Source organism: Calonectris borealis, chromosome 7 (genome assembly GCF_964195595.1).
Source record: "Calonectris borealis chromosome 7, bCalBor7.hap1.2, whole genome shotgun sequence".
Taxonomy (NCBI): domain Eukaryota; kingdom Metazoa; phylum Chordata; class Aves; order Procellariiformes; family Procellariidae; genus Calonectris; species Calonectris borealis.
In genome coordinates this window covers 39,039,994-39,052,055 of record NC_134318.1, presented here as the reverse complement: position 1 = coordinate 39,052,055, position 12,062 = coordinate 39,039,994, and the positions used below count along the sequence as shown (strand labels likewise).

General features: G+C 38.9%; 1 protein-coding gene across 2 annotated transcripts; it reads left to right on the top strand.

The window, feature by feature from the left end:
• Positions 1 to 538: 538 nt before the first annotated feature.
• On the top strand, positions 539 to 11,839 carry NSMCE4A (NSE4A component of SMC5/6 complex). Of its 2 annotated transcripts, none has more exons than XM_075155222.1 (11): positions 539 to 975; positions 2,262 to 2,342; positions 2,932 to 3,062; positions 4,163 to 4,314; positions 6,281 to 6,380; positions 7,760 to 7,850; positions 8,345 to 8,439; positions 9,233 to 9,281; positions 9,990 to 10,081; positions 10,657 to 10,748; positions 11,507 to 11,839. In XM_075155222.1, the coding sequence occupies exons 1-10, from the start codon at positions 696 to 698 to the stop codon at positions 10,738 to 10,740; spliced, it is 1,155 nt and encodes a 384-aa protein (XP_075011323.1). In that variant the 5' UTR covers positions 539 to 695; the 3' UTR covers positions 10,741 to 10,748; positions 11,507 to 11,839. The 2 variants fall into 2 exon arrangements, with proteins under 2 accessions (XP_075011323.1, XP_075011322.1); XM_075155221.1 differs by lacking the exon at positions 11,507 to 11,839 and adding an exon at positions 11,242 to 11,328.
• Positions 11,840 to 12,062: the final 223 nt, after the last annotated feature.

The window sequence follows — 12,062 nt, the reverse complement described above, 5'->3', positions numbered from 1 at the left end:
CCACGTTCATCATTACATTTCCACCCCTTAATAAAGGAGAAAGTTCGAAGACTTTTCTGCTCAACTTTTTAAAAGCAGATAAAAGCAGAAAACTTGCTTAACCCAAGAGGTAAAAAGTCACGCCTCGGACGTGCGCGAGCGGACCTCAGCGGCCGACTTTTGGGAATTTATTCGAAATGACTGACTTAGGCGCAATTTACTTTGGAATGAGCCAAGGACAACTACCTGCGAGGCTCGACACCGCCGGGGGGCTGCGAGCGGCGGTCGCTCCGCAGGCTGCATTCCCGCCCCGCTACGGGGCCGCTGTTACCTCAGAGAGGGGCCGCCGGCCCCCGCGCCGCCTCCCGCCGGCGGGCGCCCTGAGGGAGTGACCTGAGCGCAGCAGGCAGCTCTCGGCCCCCCGCCCGCCCGAGCACGGCGGGCTTTGCGCCTCTCCCGCCCCGGCAGCGACCTCACGGGGCGGCGGCGGTGACAGCGCCCGCTCCGGAGCGGGCGGTGGCGGCCTTAGCCCCGCCCCGTCCCGCCCTCTCCCCGCGGGTTTGGCCCTCTCGGGCCGCCGTCGCGTCCGGTAACGGCGTCTCCGCGCCGTTGGCGCCTTCCGCGGGGCCGGGCTGCCCGGGCGGCGGCCTCCCGGGGCGGCGGCCTCCCGCGCCTCTTCCGCGGCGGCTCGTAAAGGCCCGGGGCGCCGACCAGCGATGTCGGAGGCGAGCGGAAGCGCTGATCTCTCCTCCTCGCGGAGCTCGGGCTCGGACCGCCGCCGCCTCTCGCTGCCGTCCACCTCGGGCAACGACGCCGTGCCGCAGCACAAGCAGCAACGGCTGTCGAGCCGCCCGCCGGCCTCCGAGGAGGAGGAAGAGGAAGCGGAGGCGGCGGACGAGCAGCCCGGGCCGCCGGAGAGCGCCGAGGGCGCCGGCGATGAGCGCAGCAGGAGGATGATCCGGAACCAGTACCGGGAGCTCATCTACAGCGTGCAGCGTAAGCCCGGGGTGCGGCTCCCCTCCGGAGCGGCCCAGCCCGCGGGGGGGGCCGCCGGCCTGTGCCCGGCCCCGGGGCGGGGGCGCGCCTTTCCTCCCGCCTTTCCTCGGGCTTTGTCTGTCCGGGGGCTGGAGCGGGTGCCGGGGCAGTCGTTTAGGTGCCAGGCTGGTAGCCTGCGCTCATTGCTTGAGGAACTCCTACAGCTCTCCTGGGAACGCCAAGTTCCTTGGCCGGCTGAGATTTGGGTCTGCGGTGAGATCGAAATTTGTCTCCCAGGAAGCATTTGCAGGCCCAGGGATAGCAAGGTTATGAGGGATTTACCTGCACGTAGCGTGTGTGGCTGCACCGATGCAGGGGAACTATCAGCTTTAGACCTGGAGATGTACTGAAAGCCTTTAATTTACGGTGTTTGAGCTTTAATTTGAAACTGCAGGTACCAGTGTCTGCCTGGACCAGAAAGTCATTCTTAGGCTTTCCAGAAAGTGCTATGGGATTTTTAGCATCTCTCTTGGTAGGTGTGTCGGTACTTCTCCCATGTATGTTTGGAGTGTGCTGTTTATCTCATGAAAACATAACAATGGTAAGCACTGCCAAATTGAGCAGCATGTGGCGTGGGTTGTTTTCTGCGTACTTGCTAAATTTATAGGGTTGTTTTACAAGAGAATACAACACAGTTTATGGCTGATCCAGCCTGCGTTTATGCAGAAAAACATCAGTGGTATGTCAGTGCATTGAGTATGGTGTACGTCCTTAAAAGCAGTGTTGTGAGTAGCTGTTTAGAATTGAACATCTGAAAGCCTTGTTAAATCATATGTATGCCGTTACTTAGAAGTAACGTTACTTAGAAGTAACATGATGATCTTTGGAAATCACCAAGCATGCATGTTTGGGGGTTTGTTTGTTTCTTTCATGAAAATCCTTAGTAATTTATGGGTAAGACAAACAACATACAGAAGACTATGGTATCTGGTAGCTGCTTTGACACAGATATAGATATTTTACTGGAACCAAGAGGAATCTGGGATCTGCTAACATAAATTCAATGATGTAAATCTTAGTCTTTTGAAGTAAATGGAAAATTACTACTTCAAACTGAGGTAATGCATAAGCATTAATAAAAATGGAGCCTACATAATTTAGCAATTAATGTACTATAACTATATTCTGTATTTTTGTGTGTATGGTGGGCTGTGAACCAGCCACTTTTGATTAAGGTGTAAGTATGTATTTCTCAATGCTTCTATATTTAAGTAATTTAGGATTTAATTTGCGTCCTTTCGCCCCAGAAAATCGTGAGGATATACTGAGTTCAAAAAGCAACAGACTGACAGAAGCTTTGGAAGAAGCCAATAAACTGTTCAGTGGAGGTAAAAGAAATTCTGTGGTCCTTATTAGAGGTGTTTGCTTGACAGTTGGCCAAGTGTGAGGCGATGATGCCTTGTAAACAAAAAAGGACAAGAGAATGAAGTTGAGGTCCAAGTACTTTATCAGTATTATTAAAGTATAACTTGGAATAGATATGTTTAGTTGAAGAGGAATTGTTTGAATAAGTTGATGTGAGAAAATAAATATCATTAATTTAGTGTTTATTTGCACTTAGAAATACTCCTTGCTTTATCTTGACTCTGTAGAACAATATATGTAAATAGTACATGTAAAATGTAGAGGGGTTCATTTCACTTGGAGAGATGGAAAACATGTCAATGAAAAATGCTTTTTATTCTTTAAGGTAATGTGTTATTTTTCCATGCTTGCTTTTGTCAGTGTCATCCTCTCCTTTTCTCTCTTTTTTTTAAATGCAAATATTATTATAAGGATTATGTAAGTAATTGTGTTAGAGGTTATTGCAATAAAATGATTTACAAAGGTCTATACCCAGGATAGTCTGTATGCTAAATTTTGTTACTATATTTTTGACAATTTCATATTATTAACACAAAATCTTTTCTCTAACAGTTTCCCGTGCACGAGAGGCTGCGCTGGATGCCCAATTTCTTGTCTTAGCGTCAAATCTAGGAAAGGAGAAGGCCAATGAGTTGCACTCTGATATGACAGCATTTGATTCACTAACATTTGCAGAAGACTTGGTAAGTTCCGGACTCTGAATTTGCCAACAATTTTGCTAGAGGTTTGCCCTATATGTTACAGAATCATAAGATAAAAGCCTCAGATTGTCAGTCAGTACATGACAGTTCTGATGGAATTTAACACTCTTCTTATGAATTTCTTTAATTAACTTCCAGGTTAGTGTTGTTAATGGTTTTACACTTAGTGTTGTTAATTGTTTTAAACTATGTATTAAGCATTTCCTATATGCATAGGGGAAGATCTACCTTAAAATGGAGACATGTCTGCCCATTGTTGCTTTGCTGCTACTTTATCACAGTTCAGTCAGTTCATGCTCTTAGGGAAGTCTTGTGCATTATTTTGTACCCACTGTTTTGTAGTTTCCCAGTAGCTAAGCATTTTCTTTATCCTCTACACTGCTTCAGATGTTTTTGGATGGAGTTCTGGAGGCCCTGTGTCACTGACATGAAATGGGACTTTGGATTACTTGCATGCTTTGAGACTTGACATGTTTGTCTCTTTGTACTGTGACTGGGTGGAAAGAGTCAGTTCGGAATAGCTTTGAAGCAGACTTTTTTGCCTCCCCCCTGAAAATTTTCTTTTATGTTACAGTAGATTAATAAGGAGCCTGAGTCTTTGGTTAAGTCTAGAGCTCCGCAATGTAAAACAATTGAACTTGATGGTTTTTTACTGAAGTTTTTACTGGGGAAGTCTGGGTTGGTGGATGCAGGGTTGGGCCAAATAAGTTGTTTTACGGTATTTGAGGAGCTAAGCTTCCTGGGAGTGTGTGGTGTTCAGAAACTGTGAGACATCTTAGCTTTACGGTGCAATTTAAGTAATGCTTTGCAATTTCATAAGTCGTTGAAATTCTCTTGCAATATAGGCAGTTTTATTTACTATAGCTCTTTTTTTCATTGCTTGCTGATGCTTGCTGAACACAGCAAGTCTGTATGCGAGTGTTTTTCTGTTTCGACAGTATCTTCAGGAAAGTCAAGGTTCTTATGCAGTGATATTAAATATTAATCTAGCAGGACAAACACCACAATACAGTATTTCACCATTAATGTATCTACTGATCTTTCTCTAAGTGGATTTTCATTGCAGCTTTTTTCTTTTGTAGCTGACCTTCATGGGTATAAATCGCATAGAAGTAGAAGAAAATGATAGTGATTCTGAGGGCATTTCAGGTGGCTATTTACCTAGTAATGCCTGGCATAAACTGGGAGAAGAAACAGAAAAGTACTTCAAAAGAGCACCTTCTTTTCACTATATGTAAGTTTATTTAAGGAAATAGTATATAATGCAGCACAAGCTAATGGCCTTAATTGATTCTTATCTTTAATGCCCTGGGCTTGAATAAAGTTTAATCTTGGGTCACAGAGTGTCAACAAGAACTTCTGTGTGGTCTCTGTTCTTATGGTACAGTGAACTCCTTGTCTCCAAAATATTTCATAACATTTCTCTCTTTGATTCTGATTTGGCTTGGCTACAAAATATTATCGCTTGTATCTAGTAAGGATAGCAAGGTATTCTTGATTTACCTGTTTCAGACCAAAACCAGTAGAAGTGATCCTCTTTCCTTTAAAAACTGACTCTTCCATCATCTTTCTCTCCCTGTACAAGCTGCAGCCAGAGTCATGAGTAGAGGAACCTTCCCCCCCCCCGCCCTTTCCCAGACAGTTGTGGAAGGTCAGTCCATCAGGGTCTATATCTTTTTCCTGATGATTGTATTATCATGAAGAGACCAACAGTTCTTCTAGTATGTCTGTGTTAATGGGTTGTCTTTTAAAAAATCCTGCTTTCTGGCTCTGCCTTCAGAAGAAATCGCCTGATTACTGGCAAGTGGCCTTATGTAGAATCAGTGTCATCTCTCCTTGTGCGTAGGCGACCCATTTAGTAGGAGCCTTTTTAGCTGCTGTCAAATGTCACCTGGCTTATAGGCAATGCTCCAATTTAAATCTCTTACAAAGTCAGCGTGCAATAACAGGGTTTAGTTTAATTAAATTATCAACAGTAGAGCTGATAGAATATTATTCAGTTGTCTATGCTTTTACACTTGTTCCACCCCCCAATAAATATCACTGTAATTGTAAGGAATTTGCTGAATATAATAATTTGATCACACAATATCTGATATTTAATGTTGGATAGCTAATTGAGATATTTGCTTACATTTGCACTTTCAAGCTGTAAGCTCTAAACGATAAGTATATTTTCCAATCATTTTGATGATCTTAGACAAAACTGACTGCAAGAAAGACTTTTTTTTCTCATTAGTTGCATTTTGACATCTTAAGAAATGATGGGCTTCTTTTGATGGAGGATATGTGAATATTCGCAAAGTGTTAATTTTAAATAATAAAGTGTAGTTCTCACTTTAGGAAAAGAACTACTTATTTCTGACTCCATCTATTCTTATCTGAGGCCTGAGTTATTTTTTTTCATGGTCAGTCCATGACTTCTGAAATTGAGCAGTTGCAACTCACCCAATATAGGGAAAAATATGTGTTGCAGAATTTTTGGGTACCTGCTGAACTAACTTGAATTGAGTCTCAATTCACACTCTCTCCTTTAGGCATCTAACTTGGTGGAGATTCAAGGCAACCAAAGTTAGGAGCCTAAGTTCCTTATATAGTCAATGGAGAGAGGTAAGCACTTCAAGAAAGTGCCTAAATCTAGCACGTATATTACACTCATGTTGTTTAATGAGAAACTTTGGATCTCTTCTTAGTGTACTGAATGTTCTATTGATTGACTATATTTTAAAAATTTGTGGCTTTTTTTTTTTAAAAAAAAAAGCTTACTGCAAACCTGAACCTACAGAAACTAAACAATAGATGAAAAAGATAAATATTGTATGGAGAGAGTTTTCAGGCAGAAAAGTTTGTAATAATTTCAAATGGAGATGTTGGAGGATATGAACTATATACTCTGTTTCATTTCTTAACTAGTTTTAAGAAAAGTAGATTTAAAGTTTTCATTAAAAAAAAAAGTTGAAGTAATTGCATCAAATTTTATACATCTGTTGATAATTCTTGTATGAGGCTGCCAAATATATTGGGAGCAACTTTTGGGGATGGTTGCTTACAGAAATATCTAAATGTGATGAAGTTTTGTTGTTAGATATCAGTCATTACTTTGCACTTTTATCAGGTAATCAACTGCTCAGTGTATAGATTTCTTAGCATACAATGTAAAACATATTTCCATATATATATGTTCTTTTTATTTCGGTTAGGTTGGGTTCTTTCAAGTCTGATCCTCCTGTACCAAGGCAACGAATTGAGAGGCAGAAAAAGACTAGAGGAGGAGAAGAAAAACGGGCAATGCCTGCTCAGGTTTGTAAAGTGTTATCTTTATTAATGATTTGTCATGGCAAATAACAAATTGCAAGTGACTTTTAAATCTTTCTGTTCATGTTGGTTTGGGTTTTGTAGTTACGAACCGTGTAGTACTAAAGGATTCAGACTTCATTATTAGGCTTCTTGATTTGTTTTGTGTGGGCTGCAGTGTTTCACTAAGTGGAAGGAAATAGGATTTACAGACTGGTTTTCTCAAGTTCAAATTAGCTTATTTGCTCTGTTGCCTTGAAAGGAAACAAAAAAGAAACTTCTTTACATTAGCGTGTTTTCGATTTTTATTTAAAAGGTGTCTTAACAGTGTGTGGCATTTGCACAGAAACGTGGTTAACAAGAGCAAACTAATTAGCTCACTTAACCACTATTTTCCCTGCTTTCTATTTCCCTATTCTTTCTGTCTTACCGTGGCAGAAAGGCAAGAGTCTGAGAATACTTAGAGAGAGGCTTACATGTGAAACTTTGGAAAAATAAACCATGTTGTTATGGGGAACCTCTGGCTGATAATGCCAGTACAAAATGTTGAGTATGTCTTTTTAAATGCAGCCTACTTCATAATAACCCAAATAGTGATAGAAATTGTTCTGATACAGTTTGTACTGGGAAGAAGAGGAGCTGGAGGGTTTGAGAGAGTTGCGTCCAGAAGCGAGTGACTGCTCTTTGTGGTTTGCTTAGGTAAACACTGCCGATCAGCATACATGTTAATCTGTGTTAGATACATAGTTATGTGTGAAAGTTTCTGTAGCTTGCTTTATTGCAACGTGGTCAAAGGGAAAGTGTTAGCTAACAGGAACAGCAAACAGATTACTGAAGACTGTACTCAAAAAGTGAGTTTGGTACTCTGCCGATGACAGTACTTGAAGGATGATTTGGAGTACCCTGCTTTACACATGATGAACAAATCTGTAAAATCACCATAATCGTGTCTGTTGACCATGTCAAACTTCATGCCATGACGTTTCTTACATGTAATCTTAGGTGTCTTTTCTGAAAAAAAAAAGTTAAAGACCTTAATGAACTGCCCTTCTTACGCTTTTAAATAAACTTCTTCAGTAAAGTCTCAGACTATGTACCACTAGGGGTAACCCAGTTCCGCAGAACTATCGGAAAGCAAGTGTAGACCTGTAAATAGGCTCAAAACATAAAAACTGTGGCCTTTCAGTTTGATATTGTAAGATGGGAATTAATTCCTAAAGCACTTTGTAAGTTGTCTCATGTTTGTGTAAGTGTGTCTGTAACTATGCATGTGTGGCGTAAAGAGAAAAATTTATCTTTTATGTTATGTGTTCATAAAAGGCTGATTTCGTAGTCTTGTCTTACAACAGTGGTTATTTGAGGTGAAACTGTGTTTCTTTTTCCAGTTAAAAAAAATGGAGGAATCTCATCAGGAAGCTACAGAAAAAGAAGTAGAGAGGATCTTGGGATTATTGCAAACTCATTTTAAAAATGATCGTAAGTATGATTCAATTAAGCTTTTAAAGCATTATTTTGAGAAAATGAATACTCTTAATCTTCTACAGTTAAGAGTCGTTAAACTACAGAAACAAAATCAGGTGGAATTTGCAAGTAGAAATCTTTATGTTGAAGGATATATACTGACTGTATTTTTTTTTATGAACACTAATCAGTTGCTGTTTAATTGCAAAGTAAATCTAAATCCTACCTTCTCCCTCTTGTTAGAGCGTGCCATTTTTAGAAGGCAATGAAATGGTCACTGTGTATGTGTATGCGTGTGGCAAAAGATGGAAGAAAATAGCATTGTCTAGAAACTGTTTCTTTCTGCAGGCAACTGGGAATTCACCATTGTAACTAAATTGACATAAGCATTCAGTTGGCTTTTCAAAGGAATACTGACTCTTACGTTTGTGTTTACGTATATTAGCGGTGTCTGTACCACCTGTTTGGTTGGTTTTTTTTTTTTAACAAGCCCATTTTTGTGTCTCTAGCTGATACACCTATTTCCTTCTTTGATCTTGTGATTGATCCAAACTCTTTTGCACGCACTGTGGAAAACATCTTTCATGTGTCCTTCATTATAAGGGTAAGGCATGACATGTTCTTGAAATCTTATTTTAGATATTGGAATTATCTAGAAATACTGATTTGTTGTTTTTATGGCTTCAATATTGACAGATTAGGATTTAAATATTAGGAATCCTAATTTGTTTTCTACAAACAGTCTATGATATTTTGGTAATTGGAAAAAAAAGAAAACAGAGTTGACAGACTAATTTTTTTTAATTAGATTTTTCTACTACAGTCAATTTACCAACAAAACAATAGTGAAATTTTTGTTGTCAATACACTTTCCAAAAAGGGATTTTAGCTCAAATTATTTTAGATTATAGAAGAGTAGTCATAGAGTATAGAAGAGTTATTGAGGTTATAGGAAAGTATGTCAGTGCAGTGTTTTATGTTATTCTCGAATCTGTAGATTTGCACTTCAAACTATACTTAGTTTGCCTAATAAATAAAATGAATTTGGGAAAAGAGAAAAACTTACAAATACATTTTGACTAAATTCAGGTTTATAGTGAATAGTGATGCGATTGTGAAGGGTTAACTCAAGTATATTTAATGAATAATAATGATTTTTAATAAAACAAATTTTTTATAATCCAACAGTTACCAGCTGTCCTATATCAGCTGCATTCTTATGAATAAGTGCTATATTTAAATAATTTTTTCTATTTGGTATGCCAATTAAGATTCTTTACCACTATATGTACCTGTTTATGATTATGTAATATGTTAATTAAAAATATGAAATCTCAGTGCATTATCCTAATTAGATAGCTCTAATTTCTGAAACTTTAAATCCTACTGTCTTTTAGGATGGCTTTGCAAGATTAAAGCTGGATGACGATAAATTGCCAATAATAGGTAAAATCTAGCTTTAAAAGACTGTAATCATTTTTTTGTTACAACATTGTAAAGTAGCTACATCTTATGTGTTCACAAAGTTTTAGATATATTTTTAGCTGCAAGAGTAGAGATTTGGGGATATGCAGTGAATGTAATTGAAGGCATGAAGAGGTTTATGAGAGGAATTGAAAGGATTGGGTCTCTTTAAATATTAAAATATGGAAAAAGGCCATTGTGCTGATCTATACAAATCTATTAATAGAAATAAATATTATTGTCTTTCCTTTTAAGTGATATTTTCACTAATAAGTATATGAACATTGTTACGCTTTGCTGAGAAAAGATATTTTTGTGTGCAAGAAGTCTCCTTTATCTATCTGAATTGGAAAGTGCTGCAACTTCAAAACAGTTGAAAAGGAAATGCCATCCTCTGTATGAGGTCTTTGGCTTTCGTTCCCACAGGACATCAATGGGATTAAGACTTTGGTGGGATTTCATAAAGGATTAAATACAGAGGTTCTTCTGAGACTCTGAAAAATGTTAGTTTCTAAATTTTTAGGAGGTAAAACTAAAAAAAATTCTTAAGAAGCATATGGTACAGGCTATTGATAGAGACTAGCTTAGTGGAGCATGTGTAATTGATTTGCTTTTCATGAAGCTTTTGTGTTCCTGGAGGAAATTGACTTTACAAGTGTAAAGACTATGAAAATACTGTATTTTGAACAGAGCCTTCAAAAGACAACGAGGGAAGGCAGGATGACCGTAGTGCTGGAGCACGGAACCAGGTTGTCATATCTCTGAACCATCAAGAATGGAAGGTATAATGGATAGCACCTGATACTTTTGATTCATTTTTTTTTTTCTTAAGTGTAGGAATGCATCCGAGAGCTGTGCTGTTATGTACTCTGATGAGGATAGGCATTCCTGTATATATTATCACTACATTTAACTTTATGGATTCCAGAACAATCACAAATCCAATGAATGTTTTTAACTGCAAGGAAACTGAGAATTGGGATAGCAATTTCATGTTTGATCCTTGAAGCCTGGTCAGTTTAAGTGCTTTTAAATTTTGCAGTGACTTGCCTTTATATGAGGACTGCATAAGTATGGAGTCTGTTTCTTCCCTTATATATGATACTTGTGTCCAGATGAGTAGTTCTCCATACAATTTCCTCACTGTTTGCTGTTTGTAATAAATCTTAGACAAAAAGTAGTTTTTAGCACATACAACTCTTCTCCTTTGTCCCTCATTCAGAATGTGCAGAAGAAACTCAGTAATTTGAAATAGTGCTTTAGTATGAGAAACTTTATTACTTACCTGGTGGTAACTGCAATTAAATTGAAGTAGTTCAGCTCTTGTAACTTACATACTTTTGTCATCTCTAAACAGGAGATCGTAGAAACATATGAAATAACAGAACCCATGATTAGCCCTCCTTATCATAGAAATGAAGAGGAAATGGAGATAGCTTAATTATTCAAGTAAGTTCTTTTAATAAATCAAACTAAATAAGGATACAGTGCATGAATTCTTCATGCATATGGAAGAACCGCAGGGAAACTACCTGTGACTTAAAAAATCGATAAGCATGGTAACTGTATAACATCTGGAACAAAACGTAATCTAGTCTTCTATGCAGTAATTAACTGAAAAAAAACTTTGCATTTGATGGTCAGTTAAGTGATATACTTGAGTTAATTTTTGGAACTTTATACTCTTACTTGGAATGCAATGCTGTGAAGAATCATAGCTTAGTTTTTGTACTTTTTTTTTTTTTTTAACATACTGACAGCTGATATTGTTAATAGAGTAGTTGAAGAAGGACTTAGGGAAGCAGGAAGGGAAGACAGCCTGGTTCCCTCTAAAATCCTTTAAACAATAGGATTGCATTCTGCTATTGTCACAGTTGTTTGGTAAGTTCCAAATCTTAATGCATATTGTCTTATTGTCTTCTCTTTTTTTATTTCCCCCTAGGTGCCTTAAAGAAAATATTTTAACATGTTTCCTTCAGAAAAGATTTTATATGTATATATTGTAAAATTAAATTTATTTTTATTGGAACATCTCGACACTTATTATATCAGCTGTCTTGTTTATACCTGTCACAGGGTTATTACCATATACTTTCTATTTATTATGGCTTAGTTTTCTACTTTACATAAAGTTTACTGACACTTACAAGCTTTCGTAAAAAGGAAATGCTCTTCCCCTTCTTTCATCACTTGTCTCTCCCCAACAGCAGCCTGCAAGTGGAATTCACATGGTTAACCGTCTGTGCTGTGATAATCTTGTTATCTAGATGATCTTGGGTGCTGCAGGAGAAATTGTTATTGCCTTTCTGTTCTTACTCTTCTGGAAATCAAGGTTTGGGTTTGGAAACTTGGTGTCAAGTACAGATAAAAATTCCTCCTTCCTTTTCTTTTTTCCTAAGACCATCGCGTGTATTTGGTTTTGTAACTTAGGCAGGACAGCTGTTTTAGGCCATGACATTATTTTCTTCAAAATAAATAAAGTCTAGCTCCATCTCCAGAAAATGCTCTTCGGAGGACCACTGGCTGTGGAGTTTTTAGGATTTCCTCCTTCCTTTTATCATCAGGCAGGGTTTCTGGTCGAGCAGCGGAGGCAGTTGTCCTGCTGCTGGCACCGCTGCTAGAGCATGTCTCTGGGGGGTGATAAAGTGTGGTCAGGCTATGAGGGTACGCGAAAATGGAGTTTGATCATTTTTGGTCATCTACAGCAAAACTGAGAGCTATGTGTTCATGCAAATGCCGCAAACGGGGCCAGGCCCCGTCCGG